The sequence below is a fragment of the Oryza glaberrima genome, chromosome 6 (assembly GCF_000147395.1).
Source record: "Oryza glaberrima chromosome 6, OglaRS2, whole genome shotgun sequence".
NCBI lineage: Eukaryota > Viridiplantae > Streptophyta > Magnoliopsida > Poales > Poaceae > Oryza > Oryza glaberrima.
Genome location: NC_068331.1, coordinates 3,210,368 through 3,228,444, shown reverse-complemented (window position 1 = coordinate 3,228,444; position 18,077 = coordinate 3,210,368). Strand labels below are relative to the sequence as shown.

At 40.0% G+C, this 18,077-nt stretch overlaps 2 protein-coding genes across 5 annotated transcripts; one reads left to right on the top strand and one right to left on the bottom strand.

The window, feature by feature from the left end:
* Positions 1-204: 204 nt before the first annotated feature.
* Positions 205-5,397, bottom strand: LOC127775383 (uncharacterized). Its single transcript, XM_052301607.1, has 13 exons — positions 5,100-5,397; positions 4,908-4,984; positions 4,717-4,797; positions 4,066-4,194; positions 3,851-3,937; positions 3,687-3,740; positions 3,179-3,269; positions 3,016-3,086; positions 2,862-2,931; positions 2,667-2,719; positions 2,482-2,575; positions 1,995-2,092; positions 205-530 (listed from the first exon to the last, which is right to left on the bottom strand). The coding sequence occupies exons 1-13, from the start codon at positions 5,380-5,382 to the stop codon at positions 447-449; spliced, it is 1,272 nt and encodes a 423-aa protein (XP_052157567.1). The 5' UTR covers positions 5,383-5,397; the 3' UTR covers positions 205-446.
* A 2,680-nt stretch (positions 5,398-8,077) lies between these two features.
* On the top strand, positions 8,078-13,968 carry LOC127777144 (U-box domain-containing protein 70). 4 transcript variants are annotated; one of them, XR_008018265.1, is made up of 10 exons: positions 8,078-8,407; positions 8,509-8,797; positions 9,463-9,548; positions 9,686-9,909; positions 9,990-10,056; positions 10,279-10,398; positions 10,795-11,280; positions 11,408-12,166; positions 12,385-12,677; positions 13,614-13,968. XR_008018265.1 is itself a non-coding variant. In XM_052303682.1 (9 exons), exons 1-9 carry the CDS (start codon positions 8,225-8,227, stop codon positions 12,577-12,579), a joined length of 2,409 nt encoding a protein of 802 aa, XP_052159642.1. In that variant the 5' UTR covers positions 8,078-8,224; the 3' UTR covers positions 12,580-13,174. The 4 variants fall into 4 exon arrangements, 1 of the variants encoding a protein (XP_052159642.1); XR_008018263.1 differs by lacking the exon at positions 13,614-13,968 and adding an exon at positions 13,404-13,601; XR_008018264.1 differs by lacking the exon at positions 13,614-13,968 and adding an exon at positions 13,295-13,366.
* Positions 13,969-18,077: the final 4,109 nt, after the last annotated feature.

Genomic DNA, 18,077 nt, shown 5'->3' with positions numbered 1-18,077 from the left:
TTCTGTTACACTGCAAGAAACAAGAAATAAAATATTTCTGCAGAATATATAGTTTAACTGATCCAAACATAATCTAGTGATCACGATGCCTCAATTCTCTAGTGTTCATGGTTTTATGTGCACGCTAACAAAATTTTGTACCAGTTTAGATTTGCTCTAGTAGCACTTCAGAGCAATAGTCTCTTTCTCATCAGAACCTTGACAGATAAATAATCTTCCTCCCAACTTTTGTATTCTCAAACTGTGAAATGCGTACATGTTACAAAATGTTTATCCGTTGGCAATTATTAGAGTATGTAGACTACAAATTAGATGGTGATGAAATCGCCTCGATTCCAGTCATATATTCAACATAAGCAATTATAAAAGGAGACAACTTGTTGTAGAGTATGCCCTTCCCTCACGATGTGGTATAATAAGAGTATTCGGAACATATACATAACTCTCTAAAGGAAGCGATCAAACCAATCACTTGCTTCCTTCACCATGTTCGCTGTCATTTGATGGCCAATTCCTGGCTCTGCAATGAACTGAACAGTGGAGAAATAGATTAGCAACTCAACAGTTCCCCTTTTAGTTCTTTAATAGTAAAAGCAAAGCTAAATCTTAAGTTTCCAGTTACTTTGGGCTCAACCAAATCAGTTGTTTGTCATATAGACGAGGAAGATAAATTGTTGGCATAAAGCACTTAAAGTAGAAATGTAAAAGGAAGAGATGCAAAGGTTGGAGCAATCTACACGAACGAAGGCATCAACCATCCATCATCAGAGGCAATGATTACTACATTAAAGTATTGAACTCCAAGCACTCCAGTATGTGGGCACCCTATTGCCATAAAAGCCATAGTTCCAGAGCAGCATTTATTTAGCTCATAACAGAAGGCAGTCTTCAAATAATAAACACATATAGAGGTCCAGACCTCAAGCAGGTTCCTCACAGTACTTCACTTCTCTATTGGCTATCAACAGTAATCAATCATGTACTGAACCAAGATTTTTATTTGCGATGGGAGCAGAGACATTTTTAAACGGATACTAAACCCGAGAAATTGTTTCGAAGAATATGCCAGCTTACATACATGAATATACTCCTAGTAAGGATGTAAAAGGCTGATATTTTTTGTTTAAACAAGCACCAACATACTGTACCTTAAAAACAATCTGCATGCATCAGTTATGGGGGTAGGGGGGGAGGATATTTAGTTTTTCTGATAGAATAACTCTAGCTGCTCCCAAGTTTAGTTAGTTTCACTTTGTTTTCTCTCCACTCGTTGATCTGTTTTGGTCTAGTGCATGGCTGGGTTATTTTCAGATGTGCGCAGAGTGGGTTTGATGCACGCTGCGTTTGAGCGGAGTCCATTGAGTCATGCATCCCGTGCTCAGGATCGTGGGATGGCACGATGTGGCAATGGGTCGTGGCGCGCGCAAGTAGGAGGCGAAGCAGCCACTGTCATTTTCACTTTGTAATCATTTCTATTTATAGTTGAATCTACAGTCAGCAAAGCTGCTGGTTTGCGGCACCGAAAACTGTGTTTTGTGATCTTGTTGTTCTTGAATTTCCCTACACAAATTTCTGTCATTTTCATCATCTTCTATTGTTTAAAGTTACTCAATTATGACTTTAAGCTCAAAATAATTTTTAACCATATTATAGAGTGCAGTTATAAAAAACTTTTTATCAGATGCTGAAGGTCTGTTCTCTTTAGTGCTGTGCATGCTGAGTTACAGCTTTAACTCAGAAGAAAGAACACTTTGTTTTTTTCAGTATAAAAGACTTCTTCAATGCCAACCTCACAAAGATGAGTTGTAGATTCATAATACCAATAATTATCTGGCATGTTTAGACTTAGCCATTCATACTAACAAGGAAGGAAACAAGCTTGAAATTATTAAGCTAAGTTCATTGAAACAAAATCCCATTTTAATAAATGCTAATTAAAAGGATTCATAAGTGATCTTAAAATAAGGGCAAAAAGGACAGTTTGTGAGTGTTACCATGAACTTATCTGCAGAACCAACTTCTTCATAAGCCTTAGCAGCTCTGGAAACAGGTTCCTGTAAACCAAGTACTGGGCATCGAGGGTCTTCAGCACCTGCATGATAAATGAAGTTCAAGCAGCGCGAAACATTCGAAGTAACATTCTTTTTTGAATCATCAATAGATAACAACAGTTTTAGCTTCATCACAAAACCAAAATGGACAGTACACTTTTTCTTTGGTTAAAAAAAGTACTGCACACTCAAGGTTGCAACCCTTACACGGGTACTGGTTGAATGCATAAAGGGAAAAGTTCAAAAGTGAGACACTGTTTTACAGCTTATGAATCCTGTATCGAACAATCTTGAAGTATCACTGTTTTATACCTTAATGTTGTAACTAGCTTTCAGTTAGTCAGTTACACTGATTTTGCATTCAGTCAAGAAGTGATTGGCTTACCATTCAGGAGGAGTTTTGCATTCAGTCAAGAAGTGATTGGCTTACCATTCAGGAGGAGAAGTGGCCGTGGTGCAATTACAGGGAGTGAAAAGGGCGCGTCAAATTGTGAGTCCAGACCAGGTGCTATCTTGTCCCACACCTGGTAGAGATATGTTAACACACAATAACGATAATGAAATGCTCATAAAGGACTCATCAGGAATAACAGTAAAACAAATCCAAGCACTCACCTTTTCTACAACTTCTGTATCTATTTCACTCTTCCCTAGATCAATTCTTGCCTCTGCAGAAAACAGACAGGGTAAAAGTAACATTTACATGCAACCTTACCAAATTAATAGAATATATTTCAACATCAGTCTATTTATTTCACTGGCACAAGCCCAACTTCTCAAATAGGCAAGAGATTATGAGTGGAGTCTCACCTTCAAATAGAGGTTTGATACTATCAACTCTAGCTTGCCACTTGTTATTATCTATGGCCCATCGAAATCCCTAGAGTTATCACAAGGAGTATAGCTAAAAACAAACCACAAAACTTTCTTTCCACATCGATATATTTTAACTGAAACAGCATACCTGAACACCAATTATAGGAACAACAACACTATACCGTGTATCCACAACAGCAGCAAACCATGCATGCATTCCTGATTCAGTTTGAATTACATATTAGTTAGTAACAGCAGAGTCCATATGCTAGCTCAATATAAGGCAATCATGAATTCATGATATGCAATACCTCCAAGTGATTCACCGGTAATCCCAATCCTACAGGGATCAACATCCTCCCGTTCACTGAGATGATCTCCAAGCTTTATCAAGTCCCACACCTGAAGATATCCAAATCTGGTTTAAGGTACATTATTGAAAATAGATCTATCGTGACATAAGACAGCTTATCACCGCATCTGTGTATCATGTTAAAACTATGATATATCAGATCATAACATCAGAAACAATTGTTTGAGAGAAGCAAAATAAAATTGCAAATCCAGGATTCAAGAGAAAAGTAGAGCGTGCTGAAGCTATTTCATCTGGGCTAACACCAGCATCCATGATTTTTTAACCCATGAACAGAGGCAGACCAGCCGAAATTTACAGCATATCCTACAGTCTGATTTAATATTTCGGATACACAACCATTTGCTTATTTTAACAAATATACAGGTTAATTAACGATTTGAATGACACAGCTTAAGAAGGGCAAAGACATCAGTTATATAAAAAATGGCAGTAACGTAGGGTACCGTGTCGAGAATGAAAGGCATTGCATCCCCATTCCTCCAAGCTGATTTTAGTGCCTAAGTTTAAAACCATGAAAGCAGGAATCGAGTCAAATAATAAGTGTTAATGGAATTTTGAAACATTCATGGAACCAAATGGTACATAGAAAGGATCTTCAGTATATTACATCTATGTAAGTGCTGTTATTGTTGGCCCTTTCACCGTGATAGCGAGAATCGATGGCAACAGAAATGTAGCCTCTGGAGGCATATGCCTGCAAAAGGGAAACCATCAAGTTCAAAATAGATATGCGTGTACGATATAGTGATGGTCCAAAGCATTGTGGCAGAATTCAGTAAGAGGCTATTTTTTTTCTAAAGCAACAAATAAGGAGATATTTACCTCAAGCAGTGGACGCAGCCATTCCTTGCATTTATATGAGCTGTGCAGGAATACAATAACTGGTTTTCTTTTAGGGGTTGTATCGTTAAGTTTCAGAAGAAGCACAGGTACACGCCCTTGTTCACCTGACTGTTGGGGGAAACAATATCAAATTCTCTGACTTAGGAAATGAGATGATGAATGAATCCAATGTGCATTGCCTTCCAGGTTATATAATGTAGGTACATAAGAGTGCATGTGAACCTGGATGTCACAATAAAACATAATATAAACTATCAAATTGTCCATGTGCAGCCTTTCCAGGAAGAATCGTGGCAGAATAACAATGTATTTTTCACTCCATAAGCGAAACTCGTGAATTTCATAAATCTTTATCCAACAGAGTTGGTAGTGAAAGGTACATATTGAGACAGTAACCACAGTAACTATCTCTCTAGAATTTTAAGCAACAAAAATCACAAGTCAACCTTTTTGTAATCCATTATACTTTTACTGTTGTTCTACCACCATCTCTTGGGGCGGCTAGCTCAAATGAAAATTGGCTTCCATATGGTTCCATATGTCTTCAAATTCATCACAAAGAAGAAAACAAAGTGCTGATAGCATTCCCTTTACTAATAACGATCAACAGAGCAATGGATGGTCATGTACCTCAGTAATCAGGTAGAAATTCTCTTCAACCAACTTCTCCTTGGAGTTCACCACCCCTTTCCTCGGGCACGATTCCATGGCCTGAAATTTTCTACACATGACTAAGAAGAACCAACGCCACACCAATCACCACGCTCCTACACAAACACAAGATAGACAGATAGATCATTGTTCCAATTGAGGATCCTGACCACGCATCGCCCCATCGGCGGCCTCCCCTGGTACAGCGGGTGCTTCACCGGGCTCCCGGGCTCCACCGTGAGAGGCACTGCCGCCAACAAATCCAAATCCAAGGCATTAATCAGCACACCTAATCCGAATGCCAATAGCAAATTCCTGTAGTTTTGAGCGCACTAATCCAGAAAACAGAGGGAGAGGGAGACCTTGGAGGTTACGACGGCGGCTGAGGAGGACGTCGAGGAAGCTCGCCCGGAGACCGGAGGCGGCGACGGCCTCCATTTTGCTCCCTCCGCCGGCTGCGGCGGTGGCGCCGCGGATGTTGTTTGGCTTGGAGCCGCAGCCGAGTGAAGCGGTGGTGGATTTACCGCTGAGCCGCCGACCCCGCGGCTTCCTCGCCGTGACGGTCACGTGACCACCAGTGGCGGGGGCCGCGAGCCGCGGCGGAGGCCACATGGCGGTCAGCGCGAGGGTGAGCGCCACCGCCATGGCCCTCCTCGGCAGCATCGATCCTCTGCGCGCGAGCTCCGCGTGCGCATGCATACATAGCCATCGGAAAACTAATTGGTGGCCGCGGCCGGCGGGGAGTGTGTGTACTGCTGATTTTATGCCGGAGCAGAATATCCGGTGCAACCGCACAACCGAGTCCACAGGCCTACTGGTATAGCGGTATACCCTCTGCTCCATAAATATTTAATTGCAAGAACAAAATTACGACCAAATTTCGTAAATGTTTACTTCAAAATAAAAGGAGTAATATCCGTAGATTTCTCTAAAAAGTGCTACCATAATATTGCAAAATTATTTGATTTTATAGGCTTATTTTTATATAATAAAGTTGATGGCTAAAATTTTAAAAGTTTGAAAAAATCGTGTGCTAAATGTCAAATTATTGGCTGAGGAAGTATTTCTTTTTTCACCATATATATGTAGACCTGCACAAATAATAAGTTGTATTCTAAATATAAATGTTCACACCGATAGCACGGTACCGACTTGTTAAAAACACCGCTCCTACAGTGGGTCGTGCCTCACCGGCCCACCGCTGAGACCTAGGCATGGCCAAAAAGACTATGGACCATGCCAGTATAGACCCAAATATGACACGTGGCAGACTTCCTTCCTTTCATATTATAATATCTTCTAGTATGATCCATATTCATATATATGTTAATAAATCCAAATATATATGTGTCTATATTCATTAATATATATATGAATTTGGATAATGCTATAACGTCTTATAGTATGAAACGGAGGGAGGAGTATGTAAAATTTGGATATACGAAAAAAAATTCTAAAATATAGTAAATGGAAAATAAAGAGAAAGGAGGGAATAATGAAAAATAAATAGGAGGAAATTTTGGTGCAATGGCCGAGCCATGCCGTGTCAGCATAACCCGCAGGGGCGAGTGTGACATGTTCTGTTTGGACCAACTAACCATGCCTGGGCCAACACGCCTCAGCCTGACCCATTTGGTCACGTATAATTCAGAACCTCTTGCATACACCGCACACATCCTTAAATTCACCCTAAAAGACAAAAAAGAAATATTGATAAAACCTCTCACTAATTTTGCATGGAATTCTTAATAGTATGTTGATTTATTCATTTAAAATTTATTATATTAGTCATAGAGTATTTGTTGTAATTTTGTTAACATAACTATTTGTTATATTTTAAATGGGAAATCTTTGATTTTGCCACTCCTTTTGTCCGTACTATCTATTCTACCTCTCTAGTCTCAGGAAGGTGCAGTTCTTATCTGCCACTCATGTGTTTTCCTCGTTCGGCACTTCCTCTGACTTAAAAAGAACTAATAGAAAGTCAAACAAAATAAGGAGAGCCTAAAAATTATAGAAAAATGATAAAAATCATATAACCAGAGTGGAAGAATATAAAAAGCTCACTTACTTTTTTTTTTGGGGGGGGAGGGGGAGGAGGACATGTAGAATACGTTGTACTATGTGGAAATATTTTACACAAACTGGTTAAAGTACAACAATAAACTACAGAGAAAATACACGAAGCAACAAAATTATTATGGTATTGAACTTTTATACTTCTACTTGTAGCGGCTTAAAAACAAGGCTAGAAAATAAAAATGACACAAAAACACATAAATTAATTTTGAACATAGTTTTTGGTTGCATTCACAAGTCAGCGAGCAGTCAAAGGAGTCCACATGCATTCTTACTTTTTTTTTCTTTGCATGTTTAGTTATTTACATTTTCAACCTGTTAACAACCAAAATTGCGTGTTTTCCATGTCGACACAACCCTACTAGATCTTAACACTATTAATTGTTTCTAAAACATTAAACTGAAAGCGTCCAAACAATTTGGTATTATTAAATGGTGGTAGGTTTAAAAATAGTAACAAAGTTAACAAGGCCTTTGTTTTTTTATTGAAAGGCTTGTTAATTTTCCATTTTATATTTTATAAGAGCATGTACAATAACAGGCTATAAGCCAGCTATAAACATATTTTAAAGAGATAAAGTAAGAGAGAAAAAAGTAGCGGGCTATAGAATTGTAGCCAGCTGTAGCACGGATTCCAACACGTAATTGTGTATAACAGGTGGGACTAGATATTAATAGTATAGTAATATAATTAACTATTACATTGGCTATAGCTGATTTAGAGTTAGGAGTGGGCTATACTTTTTACTTTATACGATCACGGGCGACGGCAAAGGCGGCTTTGCCGTTGAGGAGAAAGGTGAAAGGTGGTGCGTCTGAGAAAGGGTGTGTGTTCTGTGTAAGCTAGCTATAAACATATTTTAAAAAGATAAAAGAAGAGAGAGAAGAGCAGCGGGCTATATATCTATAGCCAGCTGCAGCACGGACTTTAAGACGTAATATATGTATGACATGTGGGGCCAGGTGTTAATAGTATAGTAAGCAACTATTATATGAATTGGCTATTATATTAACTATAAATGATTTGGAGCTAGTAGTAACTATTAAACTTGCTCTAAAGCGGATGCGCGATAAAATAAAAATTTTGATCAGAAATTGACTGTACGTCTACGTGCCCTCACACGAGGTGACCACTCGCAAGCCAGCCCCCGCCCACCTGCAGGTTGCTGCGTAGCCCAAGCCCCGACTCGTGGCATCGCACTGCACACACCACCCGTGAGGAGTCTCGGAGAAGATTCCTCCGTTCCGCTTGGCGCCGCGCCGTGCACAAGCCAAGCCGCCGCGTCAATTATGCAGCTACGGTCAAGTCTCCTCCTCTTCCTCATCCCCCCTCGACAACTAGCTCGCCGCCGCCGCCGAGGGCGACCCAATGCATATGCTGCTCCCGTAGAAGGCGCGCGTCGCAGCAATGGAGGCGGAGGACGACGAGCGGGAGGCGGAGGCGCGGCGGGAGAAGGAGGCCGGCAACGCCGCCTACCGCAAGCTCTACCTCGAGACGGCCGTGCGCCACTACACCCGCGGCGCCCTCCTCGACCCCCGCGACATCTCCTTCCTCACCAACCGCGCCGCCGCCTACCTCCTCATGTCCAAGGTCGGACTCTCAGTCTCAGCCATGCCCCCAAACCCCCTCCTCTCTCTCCGATTGTTTAACCTCGCGGCGATGGCGAATTGGCGATTGGGTTCCCGTTGCAGTACAAGGAGTGCGTGAGGGATTGCGACGAGGCGGTGGAGAAGGGGCGGGAGCTCCGCGCCGACAACAAGCTGGTCGCGCGGGCGCTGGCGAGGAAGGCGTCGGCTCTGCTCAAGCTCGCCGCCTGCGCCGCGGACTACGACCCGGCGATCAGGGCGCTGCAGCAGTCGCTGGCCGAGCACTACAGCGAGGAGACGCTCGCCAAGCTGGGCGAGGCGGAGGAAGCTAGGAAGGAGATTGAGGAGCGGGAGCGGCTTGATCAGGAAGCTGCCGATCACCACCGAGACAGAGGTTTGATCATTTTCTTTTTCCAGATGAAGCGTTGTTCTTTTCTATGTGTTGTTGTCGATTAGTGCAATGTGTAAGATTAAAATAGAAATTGATTGGTGTGCACCGATCATCTAATGCTGTTAGTGTTGTTTCAGTTGTCAATTCGTCGTACAAAATTGGAACATATACCCATTTGTCACATGCTATTCCTGTTCGTGTAGGATCCTTACCTTTTTTAAATGAACAATTTGGCAGGAGCACTACCTATCCATTATTAAAACCAAATAATGTAGAAGTAGCCATTTACAAGGTAGGTGTTCAGCTAACTTCCCCTGCCTAGCTTTTCATGGACTGTAAGCATGGTCGGTGAGTGTCAACTGTCAAGTACTCTAGTTCTGGGAAATTCCATGAGTTAACTTGATACTTGCAAGAAGAAAGCATACTATTAAAGTAGAATGTCACTCTCAGTAGTTTTAATTTCTAACTTCAATTGTGAGTCAGAGACTCGGAGAAGTGCGGAAAAATGTTGTGGTTGTTCATGAATGGAAGTGCAGTAACACTATTAACTGGATAGGGGCCCCTTTTCTTCAACCATTATATAACCAGCTCCAAGCTAGTAATAAACTAGGTATGCCATGCAATTGTTATGTACGTATGCTTCTTCTCACTGTGTACACATGTTGTAGGCAACGATTTTTTCGAGCAGAAAAGGTACCAGGAAGCAGCAATGCACTATACTGAAGCCATGAAAAAGAACCCAAAAGATCCCAGGGTATTGATTTACACTATTACATGGTTGTATAACAAGTTAACGCTTTTTTTTCCTTAGTGAAAACTATATCTCGAGATGCCCCTTTTTAGTTTTGGGACTGATTGTTTTATACCTTTTCATGACTGATGATTGGCCAGGTTTTTAGCAACAGAGCCCAATGCCACATCTACCTAGGAGCATTGTCTGAAGGTCTTGAAGATGCAGATAAATGCATAGAGTTGGATCCTACTTTTCTGAAAGGCTATCTGCGTAAAGCTAAAGTTCAGTTACTGATGGGCAATTATGAAATTGCTCTGGCAACTTACGTAGAGGGTTTGAAGTGTGACCCAAACAACCTCGAAGTTCTTGATGGCTTAAGGAGGTAGCCCTTTTCAGTCCTCTGTTATCATCAGTGAAGCTGTTATTATTATTTCAAGTAACATACTTGTTTGGTCAATGTAGATGTGCAGCATGCATTAAAAGAGCTAATGGCGGTGATGCCAGAGCAGAGGACTTCAGAGAGATACTGGTCAGTTTAGTTCCTTTCTTTTTAACAAGTCATACATGATTAAATATTACAAATATGGATTCTGGAACTTGACCAGCGCCATGCTCAAGAATAATTAAGATTTAAGCTTAGGAAGTAGCTTTATGAGTGAAAACTGACAAATAAGTTCTGTGATTCTAATGCATTGCTCAACAAAACCCTGCTAGCTATTAAATTATATTATCTTATAAATGATCCTTGCAGGGAGATTTGCATCTGAATGATGATCTGTGTAATAAACTGCAAAAAAGCATGGACGAAGCTGCGGTGTTGAAGAAGGAAGCATCCGACGAGCGCTTAAAGCGGATTGAATCTGAACGATTGGTAAATTCATTATGGTTTTTCTAAACAGACATTGCATTATATTGATTATCTTTGCAAAAATTTTAGCTTGACTGGAGAGATATCACCATCCAATAATTTCTTGTTGTGGACCATTTGATTCTATAGAGTGCACAACAACATTCACATCTAATGTTGGTGCTGCCACAATTCCAAGAAATAGGCAAGCTTGAGCAGATCACTGCCACTGTATCTACTACTACCAATTTGCCAAATCCCAAGCTCTGCATTCAAACCAGCACTTGCCATATGAAAGTACTTTTCAGTAACAGATTTTTCCTTAAAAAAAAATCCAGGATGTCACAAGCTATTGAATGAAGTCATAAATCAAAGGTATCTGTCTAAATGATACGAATGACAGCTACTTGATTTGTGCAGGCCAGGACATTGGAAGACTTGTATTTAAGCCAGGTTCAACAAAGGAAAGAAACAGAGGAATCTCTTTCAAGGGTACAACAAGAGTTTGAACAACTTAAAATACAGCAAGATGTGGTCACCGTGGAACTTCAGAAAGTCAATGAGCAGAATGAGAATCTACTAGGTCAACTCTCAGACTCCAGGGAGCATTTTGAATGGCTTCTATCTGAGCATGACCAATTGCTACGTGAACGAGATAATGCAGTTCGAGAGGTTGAAGAACTACGTCAGAAAAGAGGACAGATGCTTTCAGTTTTGGTTACAGCGATGCACTGTGAATTTTCATCATCTGAAGTGGAATCTGCAACAGAAAATTTTAGTAATTCATTGAAGATTGGAGAAGGTGGGTTTGGCTGCGTATACAAAGGTATCCTCCGGAACATGACAGTTGCAATAAAGGTGCTGAGACCTGATAGTTTACAGGGACAATCACAGTTCGAACAAGAGGTAATTTGTACCCTTTTAAATTTGTTTGCTATCTTTGTCATTCTGGAAAAGGGAGTTGATCTCTGGCTCCTCTCTAGTTCAAAATGGGAAGTAGAAATTGAGTGGCTTCTTTTGGATTCTCTTGCAGGTTTCTATCCTCAGTAGAGTGAGACACCCTCACCTTGTGACTCTCTTAGGAGCTTGCTCAGAGTCTTCAACACTCGTATACGAGTTCCTGCCAAATGGAAGCCTAGAAGATTTTCTTATGTGTTCAGATAAGAGGCAAACTCTGACGTGGCAGGCTCGGATTCGAATTATTGCTGAGATATGTTCAGCGCTAATCTTTCTGCATAAGAATAAACCTCACCCAGTTGTTCATGGAGATCTCAAGCCTGCTAACATTCTCCTTGGTGTTAACTTAGTCAGTAAGCTTAGTGACTTCGGTATTTCTCGCCTCCTAATCCAGTCCAGCACCAATAACACCACCCTGTACCGCACCATGCATCCTGTGGGCACCCCTCTGTACATGGACCCAGAATTTCTTTCCACCGGAGAGTTGACACCTCAGTCCGATGTTTATTCATTTGGTATTGTAGTCTTGCGTCTTTTAACAGGAAAGCCTCCTGTTGGTATAAAGAAGATCATGGAGGATGCAATGGAGAAAGGTGACTTGAACTCAGTAATTGATACCTCAGTGGGAGAGTGGCCTCATCTGCTCATCGAGCAGCTGGCATACCTTGCTCTCAGATGCACTGAGTTAAGCAGGAGGTGCCGCCCCGATCTTTCAGGCGAGGTGTGGGCAATAGTTGAGGCTATAAGGGATGCTGCATTATCTTCACCTTCATCCTCTAGATCAGCACAGGATCAAAACAGTCCACCGTCATATTTCATCTGTCCTATATCTCAGGTAAGTAGAAAACGATCACCAGATTTTTTCCCCTTGTGAGCACATGTGAATGGAATAGCTAGACAATAATACTGAAGAAGTGCAAATCTATGGTAAAAACCAAATGTGTTACTTCTTTTGTTTTTCTGAAAAATGCTGCAACCATAAAGACTATAGCCTTCTAGTTTTTGCTTGATGACTGATCATCACCTTATTACCTACCATGGTCAAAATTTCAGGATATCATGGATGATCCTCACATTGCAGCAGATGGATTCACCTATGAAGCTGAGGCAATCAGGAGTTGGCTCTGCAATGGCCATGACACGTCTCCAATGACCAACTTGCGACTTGAACATGAGGAGCTCGTTCCGAATCGCGCACTGCGTTCTGCTATTCAGGAGTGGCTCCAGCAGCACAGCATGTCGCTGTAGCCAACTGCCCTCCATGTGTGAAGCAAGTGAGCAAGTGGCACCAACTGTATAGTATTGGGTAAATTCGGATGCAATTTCGGTATGCCTTCTTTATTCAGGTATGTATTTCGTAGTAGCATGTAATGTAAAGGCAGTGTTGGGTAAAACCTGTTAACTTTGATAGCGAGGACAAAAGTCGTGTGGTGGTATGCCTATAACTCCTAAGGGCATCCCATGCGTTCTTCTGCCTTTGAACTTAATCTTATCCAAGTTTGATTATGTTCATACCAGCTTGCCAGTGCCATGAGTTTGATTGTGTGTATCGGTCAGTTTATCTAAAATGTCAAAGAGTTAATGAGGAAACATAGCTGAAAGCCTTCTCAAATGGATGATGTCCTAGAATGCATGTCGTGAAACCTTTGAAATCTTAAATCACTAATATATATATACAGAAATGCCAGGGTTTAAAAATGTGAAACTTACACTTTTTAGGGGAATGTGGAACTTATGTTAGCAGATTTCTCACGAAAATTCTATCTTGTTGTATTTTTAATAAATTTACTCTTTTATTTTTTTATATAAATATACAATTTGAGAAAGTATCATACATGTGCAACTGTGTCATCTCCAAAACGACATCTTTCTTACAACAGAAGTGGTATATTTTAGCTTTCATTTCTATGAACAGTGAAAAGAAACAATATTTTATTTATTTTATTATACAAATTTATTTCAGATCAGGAGAAGTAGTTGTGTGAAGGTACTCCTATCTCTTTTATGATTTGAGGGTTGGATCCATCGTAGTCGTAAGGTAGGGGCCTCATGTACACTTGCTTGATCACCAGGCGACAGGGCTTCTGTTGCAAAGGAAAGGACGACGTACCTAAGCATTGATGAATGATGATCGATGATGATGCTAGCTGCTTGTCCAGCTTCATGCACAGTTTTCACTACCTGGATTTTAGCACATGTTTCCTTTTGTCGGATACCAGCATGCATGTATGGACCAGCTGGGTGCTGCAAATTGGATGATGGATTGATGGTTATTGGTTCAGGTATTCAGGAGCAGGCTGGTGCCCAGTGGGCCAGTTTGATACTTGTAGGTGGACCAAAGGAGCTTTGAAGGAATTTTCAGCAGATGAATTCTGGGAACTTTTTTTCGATTATGATGTGCCTTTTGGGCTGCACAAATGGGAATAGAAGAAAATCTTGTAGAAATCACTTTCTTTCCTATGCTTTCGTAGTAATTTCCGACTTGGGTTTAAAGGCTGTGTTAAGATTTAGTCCAGAAGTTCATTGCAAAGTGTGCAAGTGCAACTGTGCAGCCTCGCTCTTTCTCTCGATCCTTTGTCTTGCACAATTTTTGCATTTCGTTTCAGATAATTTACCATTCCTGCATTTTTCAATTCCTCAGTTTCAGATAGTTTTCTGTTAGTGTACAGCATATTTGAAGACAAGGTCATGCAGGAAGCAGGAGTGGAGGCATATGTTCTCCTCTCGGACTCGGAGAAACCTGACCTGGCTTAACAATGTAAATTAAACTAAGTATAATTGCCTACTGACTTAACAAATGCCTTCGACTGACCCAATATCTAATTAGTAGCAAAAAAAACCTTTTCCTTTGTGCACGGTATGCATGACTTCAGTCTTCAAGATTCGTGTTCATGGATGAAAGAAAATGAAGCACGCCGTGTACGAGCTGCGAATCGACGCTGGGACCTTCATCTCAAGCACAGCATGCCCCAAACAATAATCGGGCTTACTGCTAAAGTTGGGTAACAAAACCTACTCGCTATATCGACAAAGTTTAAAAATTGATGCTTTTGATAAATATTACTCCCTCCGTATAGTTTGATTAAATTTATAGAAAAAATAGTAATATTTTTTATTCAAGATAAATTTATTATAAAAATATATTTATTATTAATTTAGTAAAACTAATTTGTTAACGCAAATATTACTATATTTGTATATAAATTTAGTCAAACTTAAAACAGTTTAACTTTTGATCAAAGTCAAGAGGGGTGACACTGCCGCCTACCGGTATGGAAAACCCTGGTCGCAGCGCCAACAGGCAAGTGATGAAGCAATGGACTTGTGCAAATGCCGTATGGTTTTCTTTCTTTGGCGTCACATTCCTTTTTCTTTTCCGCTCTTCTTAAAATAAATCGACTTCCGATAACCGTTTCGTGTAAAAAAGTTAACTCATTTTAAGACGGAAAGAGTAGAAATCTATATACCGAACATTTATACATCCTGCTTACGCAATAAGTCTATGATTTGGAATTAAAGTTTGTTAGTAACTTTGCGAGAGAAAAAAAACACCTTATTAGAGTGCAGGGCATGCTTAATTAGGTCGGATGACTCGGACTAACATGTATCTACCCTGTGAGGGCGGGGAGGGGAGTAGGGATGTAAGCGAGTCAACCCATAAACCTGCTTACAGGTAAAATTAATCGGTAACCACATTACTTACTAATTTGATCTATAAATAAGTTTATGTATTGACACATTGGCATTTCTAGGTATAGCACATGATTCGAAAATTCACGGATTACTATTTATTTAACATATAAGGCCTCCTTTGATTCATAGGAAAAAATAGAGGAAAAACATAGGAACAAAAATCCTATGGGATTTGGTACTGTTCATGTCTTTGATTTATAGGAATTGAATATAGGAAAAGCATGGAAAAATTTCCTATGACCATGATTTCAAGGGAATTTCATAGGAAAATTAACATCCACCTTGAGCTCATTTTTCTTTTCCTATGCGTAGGATCAAGGCGAGACACTATTGGAAGATAAGGTTGCATGGAAAAATTTCCTATGACCATGATTTCAAGGGAATTTCATAGGAAAATTAACATCCACCTTGAGCTCATTTTTCTTTTCCTATGCGTAGGATCAAGGTGAGACACTATTGGAAGATAAGGTTTACCCTAGTAAAACCATTCAAATTTTGATTGCTATTAACTTAATACTCAACATTCCTATGTTTTTCCTTTGTACCAATCAAACGATTATTCCTATAGTTTTCCTATGTTTTTCAATCCTCTGTTTTGCATATGATTTTCTATACTATTTCTATATTTTTTTTAGTCTTGTGATTATGTGTTCTTTGCTCATTGTTCCCAACTTGTCTCCCTCGTATTTCGCGCGCACGTTTTTCAAATTACTAAACAGTGCGTTTTTTTACTAAAAGTTTCTATAGGAAAGTTGTTTAAAAAATCATATTGATCTGTGTTTGAAAAAAATTAACTAATACTTAAATTAATCACGTGCTAATAGACTGTTCCGTTTTACATGCATAGGAGATAGGTTCCCAACCCATATGTACATACTAACACAGCTGCAGGTCGGCTCGCTTGCATCCCAGAGCGGGAGTCCCTCCGGCTTGTCCGGGGCCAGGTGACTCAGCCACTGGGCAGTAGCATGGCATGGCATGGTTTCGCTGGGCCACAGAGGGGTCGACACGTGGTCCGCACTAGGGCCATGGGTCAGGTCAGGTCAGGTGCGTGGAGTCAGCAGCAAAGCCGTCGCATCGCGTCCGCGTCGGGCAAAGGAGCTACTGTAGCTGTATGTGCCGGTCGGGGCACATCTCTCGCATGCAATGGCAACATGGCCAAGCCGGCTTTATTAACTGTATGTAGGCAGCACATGAAACAGTGGGGGCCAGATAGAAGTAGTTGCGATATGGAGCTACGTACCATCGGGCTCTACACAGTACTCCTACTCCAACACATCTAGGTTGTGTTTAGTTCAGCGTAAAGTTTGGATTTTGGTTGAAATTAGAGATGATGTGACTGAAAAGTTGTGTGTGTATGACATGTTGATGTGATGAAAAATGACTGAAGTTTGTATCCAAACTTTGGATCTAAACACAGCCCTACTTTTACTGGCATTTTCAAACATACTACTATCTTGTTATAATTTGTACACGTAGTACACCTCTTTAATATAATCAGAAAAAATAAGTTTATAATGAAAGAGGTATAGATCATTTATATATGTACATCATCCATAAAAGTAACAGTAAGCCATTTCAGTTTTCCACGGTACCAATTTTTTGACAGTGCCTTTGGAACATACGTAAGGTTTGGCGTCACATATTATTTGGTAGCATAGGTAGAATTCTTAATTTGTTTGGATTGCAGTGTGCCAAATCTAACTGGATTGAGTTGGTGAAATGTCGCGCTTGAGTATAGTTACAATGATTTGGCTCCAATCCAAATATGCATGTTTACTTATTCGAAGCTACTAAATATTTGATAGGGTACATTTTTTAATCAAGACAAAATGGTCCTATATATACTTCTTTTTTATATTGTGTATTCACTAAATATTTATTGATTTATTCGGTTATTCCTAACCGCGAGTTCAATGGCAGACATGTGAAATCATATATGTTCCCAGAATGAAGCACATAAAATGACACCAGACGTGCATCGATCTATATCATTACAATTAATTCTTGTTACAAACATGCATGCGTGCCTAGCTAGCTGAACTGCACTTCATTTGGTCTACCTAGCTGTTAATAATTAATTAACTCGTGCAAATACACAGTTCAGATACTCAAGTTTCTTGTCTTTCAGCTTCCTTCCAACCGGTCATCTAGCCGGGAGAGTTAAGCTCTTGTCTCCCTTCCTTTCTGGGGTTTGGATCAAAATGGCCATAAATTGAAGCTATCATTCCGTCTTAAAATATAGCAAACTAAAATAAGGTTAGACATAACCTAATACAATAAATGTGGATATGTCTCATATCTAAATTTGTAGTATAAGGATGTATCCCATCCGGTACTATGGTTTTTTTATATTTTGAAACAAAGATAGTAATATCTATATATCTTTGCAGTTTAGACTTTTCTGAAAACTTATTTTACAAATAGACATTTGAAAAAACTTATTCTAGAAAATATACCTATTTGTGATAGAAAATATTTACAAAATAGATCCTTGGCGCCAATAACACCGACACAGAAAACCTATTTTTAAATATAATTTTTACAAATAAGTTCTCGGCGCTAATATTGTTGGCGCCGTCCTAACTTTACCACTCCTACATTATTGACTTAGCTTTTCCGGAGAGAGGAATGGTGTCGGCATGTTGGACCATGACACTAATGACGTTGGCGCGGTGAAAATGATTCACTTTTGAAGTAAGTTTTTTTTTTAAGATCTACTCCATCCGTCCTAAAATAAATCAACTTTTATAGTTCAAATTTGTTCCAAAATAAACCAACTTCTACCTTCTTTCCTACTTACCCCTCACCTACCCATCATTCAATATAACATTATTCACATTAATTAAGGGTATTGTGGTCTTTTATTTCTCTCCTTAAAAACTCCTTGGAAAGTTAGGGCTTGGGTTATTTAGGGACAGAGGGAGCATATGTGAAATAAGTTTTCAAAAGAAAAAAAAAGTAAAAAACCCTGTAGTAATACCGATTGGATTTTCACGAACGGCGAGAAGCGATGTGACGCGAACGTATCTTGCACATCGTCCCAGCAGAGA